The sequence below is a fragment of the Eubalaena glacialis genome, chromosome 8 (genome assembly GCF_028564815.1).
Source record: "Eubalaena glacialis isolate mEubGla1 chromosome 8, mEubGla1.1.hap2.+ XY, whole genome shotgun sequence".
In the NCBI taxonomy this organism is placed as follows: Eukaryota; Metazoa; Chordata; class Mammalia; order Artiodactyla; family Balaenidae; genus Eubalaena; species Eubalaena glacialis.
In genome coordinates, this window is record NC_083723.1 from 129,095,318 (window position 1) to 129,107,204 (window position 11,887).

At 52.6% G+C, this 11,887-nt stretch overlaps 1 protein-coding gene across 1 annotated transcript in view; it reads right to left on the reverse strand.

The window, feature by feature from the left end:
- Positions 1-11,354, reverse strand: part of PTPRN2 (protein tyrosine phosphatase receptor type N2) — a 702,618-nt gene extending 691,264 nt beyond the window's left edge. Inside the window, 3 exon segments of the mRNA XM_061198224.1 lie at positions 10,673-10,780; positions 10,783-10,852; positions 10,854-11,354. Of these exon segments, the coding sequence (XP_061054207.1) occupies positions 10,673-10,780; positions 10,783-10,852; positions 10,854-11,354 (679 nt within the window).
- Between the last annotated feature and the right edge of the window lie 533 nt (positions 11,355-11,887).

Here is an 11,887-nt window from a genome sequence, read left to right on the forward strand (position 1 = left end):
TGAGCGGGAGAGCAGCCCAGGCGTGTCCAGAGCCCTCCTCCCCCAGGGCAAGGCCACCAAGCCAGTGCAGGCGGGCAGGCCGCTAAGCAGCCCGGAAATTCACAGAACCGCCTGCTCTCCCCTCCGCGGGCCTCAGAGTCCCCCGTCCTGCTCACCGCACAGCAGCCGCCCCACGGCATTCACTTCTGTGCAGGCAAAGTTGACTTTCTTCCTATTGGTTTATTTTTGCTTCCTTTTCTGGAAGACCCAAGCCCCTCAGAGCGGTCTTCTAATGGGTCAGACAGCCGATTCACCTTGGAAATGGAGGACCCTTAATGCAGAGTTCTGGGAACACCGAGTTCACCCCAACGTTGCACCCTAACGTTCTCTGTCCACCCTCAGAGCCGTCAACCATAAGTCTACCCACAGCCCTGCCCCGTCCACAGTGTTTTGCAGACACTTGTCAAGGGCTGTACTTGGCTCCATGCACCGTCTGCAGCAATGTACATAAAGGCGAATCGACCCCCTGGGAAAGCCACGGTCCCTGAATAAAAATGTCCGTTTACCTCGTGTGTGCTCTCGGAAGGGAGAGACCCACGACCAACACTTGTCGCTCCTCCCCCAGGAGTTTTCTCTGTGGATCCAGTTCCTCCGTAAATAATGCAAGGGCAGCAGATTCACGAAGGCCAACAGATCTATAGACTCCAAGGGAAGGAAACCCAGAGGGCACAAAACACGGGCCTGGTATCAGTTACGGCAACAGCACTGAGCCAAATTTCAGACCGGGAGGGGCTGGGCAGCCCGTCCCTGCCCAGTGCCCGGCAGACACAGCCCTGCTTGGACGCTCGCCGTGCAGGCCAGGAGGAAGGCCCGCCACTACTCATCCACGTCCACATGGAGCCCACCGGCTACGGGGATTCCCATGAGAACATGGGCGATGGTGGTGACTAAAAAGGAGGCCGTCCTCGCTCTACCCTAGACACGGGCTGCTCCCACTCCTGCCCCTCTGCACCCGGGGTCCCCCACAGAGGCCCCTGTGGCACCAGGTGACCCTGACCCCAGGTCCCAGGCCACACCCCAGCAAGTGTGCCGCCCTGCCTCTCGGGCCCTGCGTGGCATCTGGCAGGTGCCGTGACTTCCCCGGGGTTTGTTCCCGGATGCTGTTGTCAAGGAAGTACTAAATGAAACAGTGGACCTTTGAAGCCCCACAACAGACCTGGCCTTGGAGCAAGTGAACAAAACCATGGGGCCTGGCCATACCACTGCTGCCCAATCGCAGCGAGACCACTGGTGACGGCGTCTCTCGCTCCCAGGAGCGCCCCGCACTGAAGGACTCACGTGCAGCTGCCCAACTTCCGCTCAACGCTTCCCTTCATCCACGTCAAGAAGGCTCACTGACACTTGTCAGTAAAATCCCCGCACACGTAGGCGTTCCATGAACGGGAGCTGAATGGTGAAAGGCTCAGGTCTGGGGGTCAGGAGCCCTGGGTTTTAGTTTTACTAATTCCCCCCCTTGTAAACGTGACCAAGTCAATACATCTCAAAAATTCAGAAAGATTATGAAGATCAGGGCACGCACTGTCAACCTTTGCCATAGTTCCCTGAAGCCAGAACACTGCAATGGTTCCAAAAGGAACAATGTAACAGTTCTGATTGACACTTCAGGGTATTTTTCAAAATTACCAATTTGCAACACCTACTGCTATAGAAAAGCAAAGCGCCTCAGGTCTGAGAGATAATGAGCCCCTGACAGCTGTCTGGGGAGGGGCTCTCAGCCCTTCCTTTGTGAGATGGGGAAACGTCTGCTTCTGCTGACCGTGGGCAACCTCCAATATGTGTGTGTTTTATTTGAGCACACCAGACTTTTTAAAGAAAAGACCAAGTGGTCCAGCAAGTTTTAGTGTTATTTTCATTTCTTTTAAAGCAAACTTTCTCCTGATCCCCAAGCAACATGGGGTTCCTTGCTTATTAGCTCATTGCTTCAACGGTGATTCAGACCTCACTTTCTAAGTGTGGCCCCAGAGGGTCCAAACCTGCAGCCGCATTCTAACACATCCCCCGTGACTCAATCACATCTCAGTTTGAGAACCTGTGTGAGACAAGACGCTGCTTACGAGGCAGATATCCCTGGGGCGAACATGCCACGCCTGAAATCACACTGGTTTCCCCACTGCCCATGCTCGGCTGGAACTCCACGGTTTGGGTGAGCCTGGTCCCTGAGAAAGGAGCCTGAAGGACGCCCACAGACGGAAGTCTCCATAGACACGTTTCCACAGGGTGAGACCTGCAACCATAAATCTAGTGCCGAGGGCGTCAGCAGAGAGGCCAACGGACACGAGTCTTCTACGGGGCTCGCGAGACTCCCAGTGCCCGGCTTCTGAGGTGGGGCGAGGGGCACAGAGCCTGGCTCCACCTTCCCTTCGCGCCGGAAGGGATCGTGAAATTGACAACAGCAGCAGCAAACAAAATCCGAGTCAACACAGCCGCACCCAGGGCCTGTCTGCATTAGGACACCCCTCCACCTCCCACAGACAAAGCCAGCGCTGGGGTAAAGTTTCCCATATAAACCGTCGTTTAGCGCTGACAGCAGCACCTCCAATCCTCCCCGCACGTGCTGGCACTTGCGCGGGAGGCCTGAGGAAGGACAGTGTGCTGACAGACACCGTGAGAGGGAAGCTCTTCAGTTACCATCGGCTCAATAATTCATGAAGCGCGTCTTCTGTTGTACCGCCAACCCCACCGGTTACACGGGGCTGGAAGGCCTGCAACAGGAGTCCAGGATTGACGACGTGATGAACGCTGCAGAGGGCCCGTGCCAGAACGTGATGGGACCCAGCTCAAAATCACATATGTGGATGGAGCAGATTAAATACCAAACCAAAGACACAAAAAGCCTTCCTTATACTGAGTACCATGTCCTTCAAAAGCACAGGATGTCTCCCTGATCTGTCTCAGCATCAGTGGATGGCAGAGGCTGGTGAGACCAAGCAGGACCCTGAGGGGCCTTCCTGGGGACAGACCACCCCCCGTGTGTCCCCCACCTCGTTTATAAAAAAGGTTTAGCCATCTAGGCCCTCCCCAAGTTCCAAAGAGCAAATTTAATCAGAAAAATGAGAAAGTGCAGAAACAAAGAAAAACAGTCAAGCAAGACAAAATAAGAGTTCAGCCATAAAACAAAGTCAAGGACCTTTAGTTCCTTCCCAAGGGCTATAGATAATGTCCTGAGCCATATCCTTGAGCTGTTCTGCAGATACGGAAACTCCCACCAGGTGGAAGAAGTTAACTGCTGACCACCAGCCCATAGACCCCAGACCAGTTAGAACCAGAGGGTTGAAGACTGAGATTTCCAAAACACCAACCAATCAGAGCATTGTGCACGAGCTGATCACACACCCTGAGACCCTCTCTCTTACCTTGTCTTTAAAACCCTTCCCTGAAAGCCATCAGGGAGTTTGGGTCTTCTGAGCACGAGCTGCCTGTCCTCCATGCTTGGCCCTGCAGTAAACACTGTATTTCCCTTCACTACAACCTCACGTCAGCAGACTGGCTTTGCTTCGCGTCTGGTGAGCGGACCCAAGCTTGGTCTGGAGACACTGGTAGCTCGGTATTTCCCACAGCAGTTGTTCCCTGGGGCAGGGAGTGGTCCTCCTGGCTGCAGAGGAACTGCCCACCATGACCAAACCCTCACGCAGAGAGAGCCCCCTCTGCCTCATGCAGGCAAGGAAGAAGGCGCCCCCAGCATGGGGTGACCCAAGAGCTGAAATCCCTGCCACCAAGGCACAACTGCAAACTCACAGCTAAAGTCCTGGGGGCGGCGGCGGGCGGTGGGGGGGGGGGGGGTGGTATCCTGAAGTGGCCTCTTGGAAAAGGCAGAATCACTGACTGATCATCCAGCATTAACTATTCACCGATGCCCTTTTCTTCAAGTTCGACACAGGAAGGATTCAAACATAACAGACACAGGGTGCATCAGGAAGAACCAAAAGCATAATGAAATGCAAGGCTTATTCTTACAGCAGTTTGCAAATTGGCCGTGATGTTTCATAATCTGAAGTTTGGGTGAGGCAGTGCCAACACCCAGCTGGTGCAAGCTGGAAAAACAACTGGGCTGCAAACCCTTGGAAATACAACTTGATTACAACGAATGCCTCTCCCAAATGGAGCTAATCACACAGCATTCAGCTGCTCCCGGCGGCTTGCACGGGAGCACCGGACGCGCGTTCCTGTCTCCAACATTTGGGCATCCTTGTCGGCTTGGGCCACACCCCTTCTGCGAGCCCCGTGGCCTGAAGCAGGCCCAAGTGTGGCAGGGAAAGGAGAGGGGGGGGCCCAAGACCCTGGGGGACTCTACAGGCCCAGTCTCACCTCCCTTCATCTCATCCCCCAATAAGCTTTGAAAAGATGGTGACATCTTTCATAAGATTCCTATTTTTTAATGAACAGTCTTTTCTATATACAGGCCATATGTATATATATTTAAAACCTGCCAATGGGATCATGCTTTACACTGGCTATTTACTATCATGGTTAAGAACTCGGGCCCGAAGCCACAGTGCCTGAGTGTGTCTATGAAACGTGCATCAGAATAGCTCCTCCATCACAGGGCCGTTGCGAGGACTAAACAAGATGACCAGGATAAAGGGGAGAGCAGTGCCAGGCACACAGCAAGCTCTCCATGGGAGCTAATTGTTACTCCAAGTATCATTTGCCAAAGCTCCAAAGATTCTTCCACCTCATTCTTTCCAACAGCTGCAGATTCTGTGGTATGAATATAGCATACATTTAACCGGTCTCTTAATTAAGAAAAAGTAAGTTGTTTCCAGTATCCTTTTCTTTTTTTAATTAATTTATTTATTTTTGGCTGCATTGGGTCTTTGTTGCTGCACACGGGCTTTCTCTAGTTGCGGCGAGCGGGGGCTACTCTTCCTTGCAGTGCGTGGGCTTCTCATCGCGGTGGCTCCTCTTTGTTGTGGAGCACGGGCTCTAGGCGCTTGGGCTTCAGTAGTTGTGGCAGGAGGGCTCAGTAGTTGTGGCTCGTGGGTTCTAGAGCGCAGGCTCAGTAGTTGTGGCGCACGGGCTTAGTTGCTCCGCGGCATGTGAGATCTTCCGGGACCAGGGCTCGAACCCGTGTCTCCTGCATCGGCAGGCGGATTCTTAATCACTGTACCACCAGGGAAGTCCCTCTAGTATCCTTTTGTAACAGAAAAATGCAGCAGTGAAGATCCTTGCACAAACATCACTACAAAAGCTGAAGCAACTCTACTCCCACCAAGAGGGCATGAGGGCGGGGCACCCCATGCCCCTGCCAGTCACCCCAGTGCTGTGTGAGGCTTGGAGACCGAACAAGAACATGAGCAGCACCCAAGCCCAGGGTGGCGAGTCAGCAAGGAGCCAGGCTGTGTGTGGCTGCCAGGCTCCTGCCCCGCCCCATCCCAGCTGAGCACCCCTGGGGGCACCTGCCCTGATCCCCTCACCTCCCACTGTGTCCCCCATCTCCGTTTAGAACCCTTTTGCTTTAGCTTCACCTGGCACATGTTTATTTATAGGGCAGGTAAGGCCCGGAGAGCACCAGCTCAGCCAGCAGGCCGCCAATCCTTTAGCCCCAGGAAAGGCTCCATGACCTAAATCAGCCAGGAACATGAAGGAGAACAAGTGTCTTGCTGGAGCAAGGAGAAGCATGTGCAAACCCGAGAAGAACTGCGCCGTGGGGCAAGCGGGGCCCACATCGTGCCTGTGTGCGAGTGCTTGCTTCTCCATGGGATCTGCATCCGGGAGAAACCACAGGGAGACCCAGGTCCAAGCCCCGTCCTGTATGCCGCAGCCCCGGGGCTGTGCAGGGCTTGGAACCCCATATCATGGGGAGAGAGGCGAGGCCTGACCAAACAGGCATGAGGCTCCCCCTTTCTAAAACCATGAGGTTCCCAGGACAGAAGGTGGCCCACGCTGCATCCGGTCTGAGGAACGGGATCTGACTGTACATGTAGCGAGGGTTAACGTTTAGATGGTTAACTTTTACCTGCAAATACGCAGTTCATACAGGCAATATTTGTGGCTACATGACACAGATTGTCAAAACAGCTAAATAAGCAACTTTCAAATACAGCCATCTGGAAGGGGAGCTTTGCAGACGGCCGAGAGCCACCCCCGACCCAACCGGTCATCTCCACCCCACGGGCCATCGGGCTCCACCGGGCCCGGCACTAAGTGGCCATGTCCACAGAAGTGCAGCTTCCCTTGGAAGCCCAGTGTGGGGAGGGCCCCTAACTGGACGCCAGACTTCCCCGGCCTCGGCCGAGAGTCCAAGTGGAGCCCCTGGGAGCAGACACCTGGCCGCTGGGGGTCCCGACGCCGCTCCGTCACGTCAGGACTCCACACAATAAACAGGAACAATCCAACTCCTGCCTCACCGCAAAGTCCCGCTTACAGGACAGCGGACTGAGGCACGGAGGTGTTAAGGGCCTCCCCCTCACGTGACCCCAACCCAGGCATCCACCACAGCACCATCCCCTAACAAGTTTCCTTCGTCTGAGCCATTTCCTCCTCTTGAAAACCTCTCCCTAAGATTATAAACCGTTCTGAAGACACTGAAGATCAACCACAGCCGTCAGAAGGTCCTGCTAGCTCCTCAAGCCTTCAAGACAAGAACATCAGACAGAGGGTCACCCGTGACGCTGCAGAGCCCTCTCCAGGTCAGCGCGCGGCCCCACGGCCCGCCTCCCTTTCTCGAGCCCCAGCCAGTCGCCCGGCATGGGCAGCCCCGACCTGTAACCCCAGGACACCTGATCCCTGTGCTGGTGACCTTCAGAGGTGGGGGGCCCTGGACTAGCGAAACTGGGGTCCTTTCTGAGCTTCTGGGTTTCCTTCCTTCAAACGTCTCCAAAGGACAAAAGGATTTCCATCCTCATGGTTTTCTCCGGGTGGGAGGAGGGCAGAGCTCCCCTGGTCTTCGCCGGTTACCAGACAGTCCTGTTCGTGGCCGGTCCGTTAGCAAACACCAAAACCATGGCAGTGATCAAAAATTAACGGAAGCCAAATGGCCTTCATCCAACTGAATGAATGAAATGTATCTTGCCCTGTGCTTCCCTGGATATTTATGGTGTTTATTCCCATCTTTTCTAGGCCTGAAGATTCCTGAGCTCTCGCCAGGCTGTCCTGTCACTGTGACAAACAGGCTGGCTGAGGCCGCTGTGCCTGTGATTGCATTTCCCCCCTCCAAACAGAATAGATCAGACATTACCCAGGCAGCATTTATTTTAGGAAGGCTTTTCATTATGGCGATGTAAAACGTCAGGGCTGAGGCTCCGTGGGCGCCCTCCAGACCTCCAGGCTCGCTCATTATCTGACACACGCACACGTTCCTGCCCTGTGCTGAGCGGCCTGGCCCACTCCCCCAAAGCCGGCAACCCAACGTCCAAGTTGATTAACCGATGAAAGTTCTGGAGGAAGGACAGCCTCCAGGATGGAGGCGAGAGGCGGGCGCTTCGTGCCGAAAGTGCTCCGAGGAGGAGGAGCAGAGTCATGGGGGCTCTCGGGGAAGGGGAAGCTCGGGAAGGGTCCCGGCCCAGGACCAGGCGCCTCGCCCCAGCCCAGATGTGCAGGGTGGGTATGCAGGTCATCCTGGACACAGAGCTGACCCGCACGCTGCTAGCTATGCCCACGACTACCACTAAGACGTGCAGAGGGAGGTGACTCCCTTTACTTATCAAAAACTAGTGTTTAAAAATTGTATACCTATAAATATATCTAGTTCAACTTCCTTATTACATATATATAAACAGGGAAACTGAGGTCCAGAGAAAGTAGATAATTTGGTCACTCATAATATCATGAAACCCCTTACTTTTTTTCTGTTACTCACAGATAATTTAATGATAGGGACATTAAATAACTCCTTCTGGGGTCCTCGGTCTGGGAGAAAAAACAACTTTTAGTCTAGATTTCCTTTTTCCAACATACCGAGGGAATATGCATGGAAAGGAGGTCTCCAAATATTGGTGTCAGTCACATGCCTGACTTATACTGCACAATTTGGGATACTTACCACAAATACCTAAACAAATGCTTCTGGAGCAGATCATTCACCTGTCACACTTCACAGAAATACTGCTTCAATGCAGTGACCTTAGGGAGCACTGCTGTGTGGTGTATTTGAAAGTTGTTGAGAGAGTAGATCTTAAAAGTTCTCATCACAGGAAAAAAACATTTTTTTCTTTTTTTTTTTTGTTATCTATATGATGGATGTTAACTAAACTTACTGTAATCATTTCACAATATATGTAAGTCAAGTCATTATACTGTACACCTTAAACTTACACAGTGCTGTATGTCAGCTGTATCTCAATAAAACTGAAATTGAAAAAAATAAACATTCCTTAAAATACCCGTTTGTATTCTTTTAATCCTGCAAACTAGTAACCATTTTTTTCAAATCTGGGGAACTGATACAAAGTTGCCAAATCTTTACAGTTCCAATTTTAAATGCTTATAGAAAAAAACCCTACCACCTGCTATCACAATCACTTCTTAAAAGAAAAATCACTAACAAAAAAAGAGAGAATATAATAAATTTTTTAAAGTCTTTCCAAGTGAATAGATCTGACCTGATGGAAACGAGTCACTCGTCGCCCCTTTGGCACCGGGGACGTCAGCTCTGCCCCGCCCTCACCAGGGGCTCAGACCCGGTCCTCGGGGCGGCCCAGGGGAAATGATCCATGCCAGTCACTCCCGGGGCGCATGTCCCCCGTCCTCTCAAGGTTTTGGGCTATAACTCGGGCTTTGTAAGGGAGTGGAAGTGGACTGACTTCCAATACCTGGATCATCACTGAGCAGCCTGGAAAGAAATCAAGTTTGGGCCTTCACAAAACGGAGGGCGCACCCAGCCCCGCCGTCCTGACACTCAGGGACCTGACGTGACATTCATCACTGCGAGTTGGGGCAGAAGCCGGGGAGCCAGGCGAGGGCGGTTTGCTAAGGCTGGGAACACTGAATAGTGTGTGTGTGTGCATCCACCTAAGCTCGCTGCCCGCAGAGAACGTGCCTGTCTGTTCACAATGACAGGAGAAGTAGAATCACCCTGTCCGGCAGGAGGAGGACTAGGAGAGGCCCGCTTGATGCTGATGCATCCGCCGTCCTTGCTACAGACGAGGTGTCCTCTCAAGAGACCAAGAGACCGTGGTGGCCGCACCGTCTGTGAAGCCTCTCAGGCGCTGGCCGTCCTTCCCGCTGGCCAAAACCACGCTGCTGTCCCCCTGCCTTCCAGCAGCAAGCACACACGGTCAGTCTGAATTCTAAGCCCGCCGATGCCAACTTGTACCTCACCCCTGCCAGAAAATTCAGAGCACCAGGCCCGCAAACGGGGAAGGCCAGGACAAGAGCGATGCGAAAAGCCCGCTTCAAAAGATCAGGAAGCCTCTGCTCAGAGTAATGCTGCCTTCCTGCCCCAGAGCTGCAAACAGTGTGTGATATAAGCCCAATTTCCAGGGCATTTCACTCATAAAGCAGGAGGCCCGGGTCTGCCCTGACCCCCGCCTCCCTCTCTGGCTTCACTGTCTTCAGGTCTCAGGACCCGGGCTGCTCCGCCAGGTCTTATCACAGGGGTGCTGCCCCAAGACCTGGAGCGCCACATACCAGAAACAGAGGCAGCCTCTGAGCCAAACCAGAGCCGTCAAAGAGAGGAAGCTCGCACCTCCGGGCCACAAATCTACCGCAGATTCAGATGCTGTCCACTCACAGCCTGGGCCGTGGGACCAGAAGGTCACGACTTGCCGAGCATCCCACGTTGGTCTGTGCGGCCAGGACAGGACAACTGAGCGCTCACACCCCTGCCGACACCACCAAGTGTGCAAATCTAGACAAGAGCCCTTCCTTCTCACTCTCGTTTCCTTTCCACAAACACTTCACTTTCAGTTTTTCCTTGTTGTTAATTTAGGACACAGCCCAGAGAAGCCGAAGGTCAATTCCAGACACAAGCCATGCAGAGCACAGAGCAGAGAAATAGAGAATACCCTTACAGGCCCTTGAACTCACCGCCAGTCAGCAGAGGCACCTAAAGAGGATGGGTCACCTTTTAGCCACTCAGTGCTGATACACGGAACACTTTATAAACTGCTAGACTGAGGTCAGGTAGTTCGTGGCTAAGGAGACAATTCATAGCACAGAAGCTGAGACGTTTGTATCTTTTTAGGGACGGCTCCTCCGTTAGGGATTTACAGAAGAGCTTTCTTCTCTCACCCCAGCAGCTACCCCGTGCAAAGCCCCAAAGGACCCAGACAACAAATCACAGAGGCCACGAAGGACGAGGAGGTGGGGAGGAAGGCCAGGACACAGGAGCCCTGCCTTTCCAAACGCCCGCCCTGGGGCCACCACGTTCGTACAAAAGCGTTTTGCAAGGTGTGTTTTCAAGCTGGACCTGACACTCCACCTGCAGAGTCTTCAGGTTCTAATCGGGTCCCTCTTTCACTTCTTTTATTCTACCTGTTGCAGGGTTTGGGATTTTTGTTTATTTTGGCATGTTGTTGTTTTTTAGTAAGGCCCATGTTCGTCAGCACAGCTAATGAGAAACATGGGAAACATCTATTTCTTCAGGGTCCCAAAAGGTAAACGTCAACTTCGCAAGTGCTACTTCCCTTTCCTGGCAAGAATTAGGAAACACAACAAAATAAATATCCATGGAATAAAAAAATGTAGTACTTACACATGAAGGTCTTCTCACATGGAAAGCCCTTTCCAGATAAGGACTTCCCAAACCAACAACGTGTATGCGGCATGGAAAATTCTCCAGTTATTAAGTGAATTAACTTAATAAAATTCCGTCATACGACAAGCACTAGGAATTTACAGGAAAGAGGCCCTGGTGATCTTCTGGAGGCAGGGAAGATTCTGGAGGGCAGGGAAGGTTCTGGAGGGCAGGGAAGGTTCTGGGAACAGGGAAAGCTCAGAAACCATGGGTAATTAGTCAGATCCATTTCACCCGCCTTCACTAATCCAGGTCGTTTTAAGACCTGCGTGTCCTCCAAGCAGCACGTAGGCTAAACAATAAGATGTTTGCCTAAGTTGTTTTCCAGGAATTTGGAATCAGCTGCGCCTAGTTTGAGCTGAGCTGGTTGAGACAGGATAGGACCACCAACCCTCCAACTGGGCCTGCACGAGTGTCCGCTCAGTGACCTTTTGAACGTGCAGAGGCCTGTGGCCCAGTTACCCCTGCGCAGAACTACGATTCCCGCACCTTTTCCCAAGCACCTTTCCCCACCCTCCCCATGCTTCCCAGGCCTCGGACTGCCCTCCTTCTTTCTTATCCCATAGATAGCCCCGAGCCCCTTGCCTTCGGAGAGGCCTGCCTTGCAAATAAACCCTCTCTTTGCTGCCAAGCTCAGCATCTCAGCGTTTTGGTTGAACCTGGTGTGGTAAGGGTTCGGGAAGGCAGGGAAGGTTCTGGAGGGCAGGGAGACACCGACTTGTTTGTGTTTGCACGTCCAGTGCCCAGTACAGGGCCTGGCACACAGTACATGGTCAGTCCACTGCAGCGGTAAGAGGTTTTTCTACATGGCTAGCTGCACAGTTCAGAGGAAAATCGACACTCTTTGTTCATAATGAGAATAGAGAAACCTGACAAAGGATAAATATCTGAATTTTCCTCAAAATGTACCACTGTCCCTTGGTATCCATGGGGAATTGGTTCCAAGACCTACCATGGATACCAAAATCCACGGATGCTCAAGTCCCACGTTTGGGCCTCTGTATCTGTGGTTCCTCATCCATCGATTCAAACAACCACAGATTGTAGTGTAACGTATTAATCGAAAAAAACCCACACGTAAGTGGATTCACACAGTTCAAACCCATGCCATTCAAAGGTGGACTGTCGTTTTGTTTAGTCCTGGGCACAGATGTGAACTGTGGTGCTACCTCT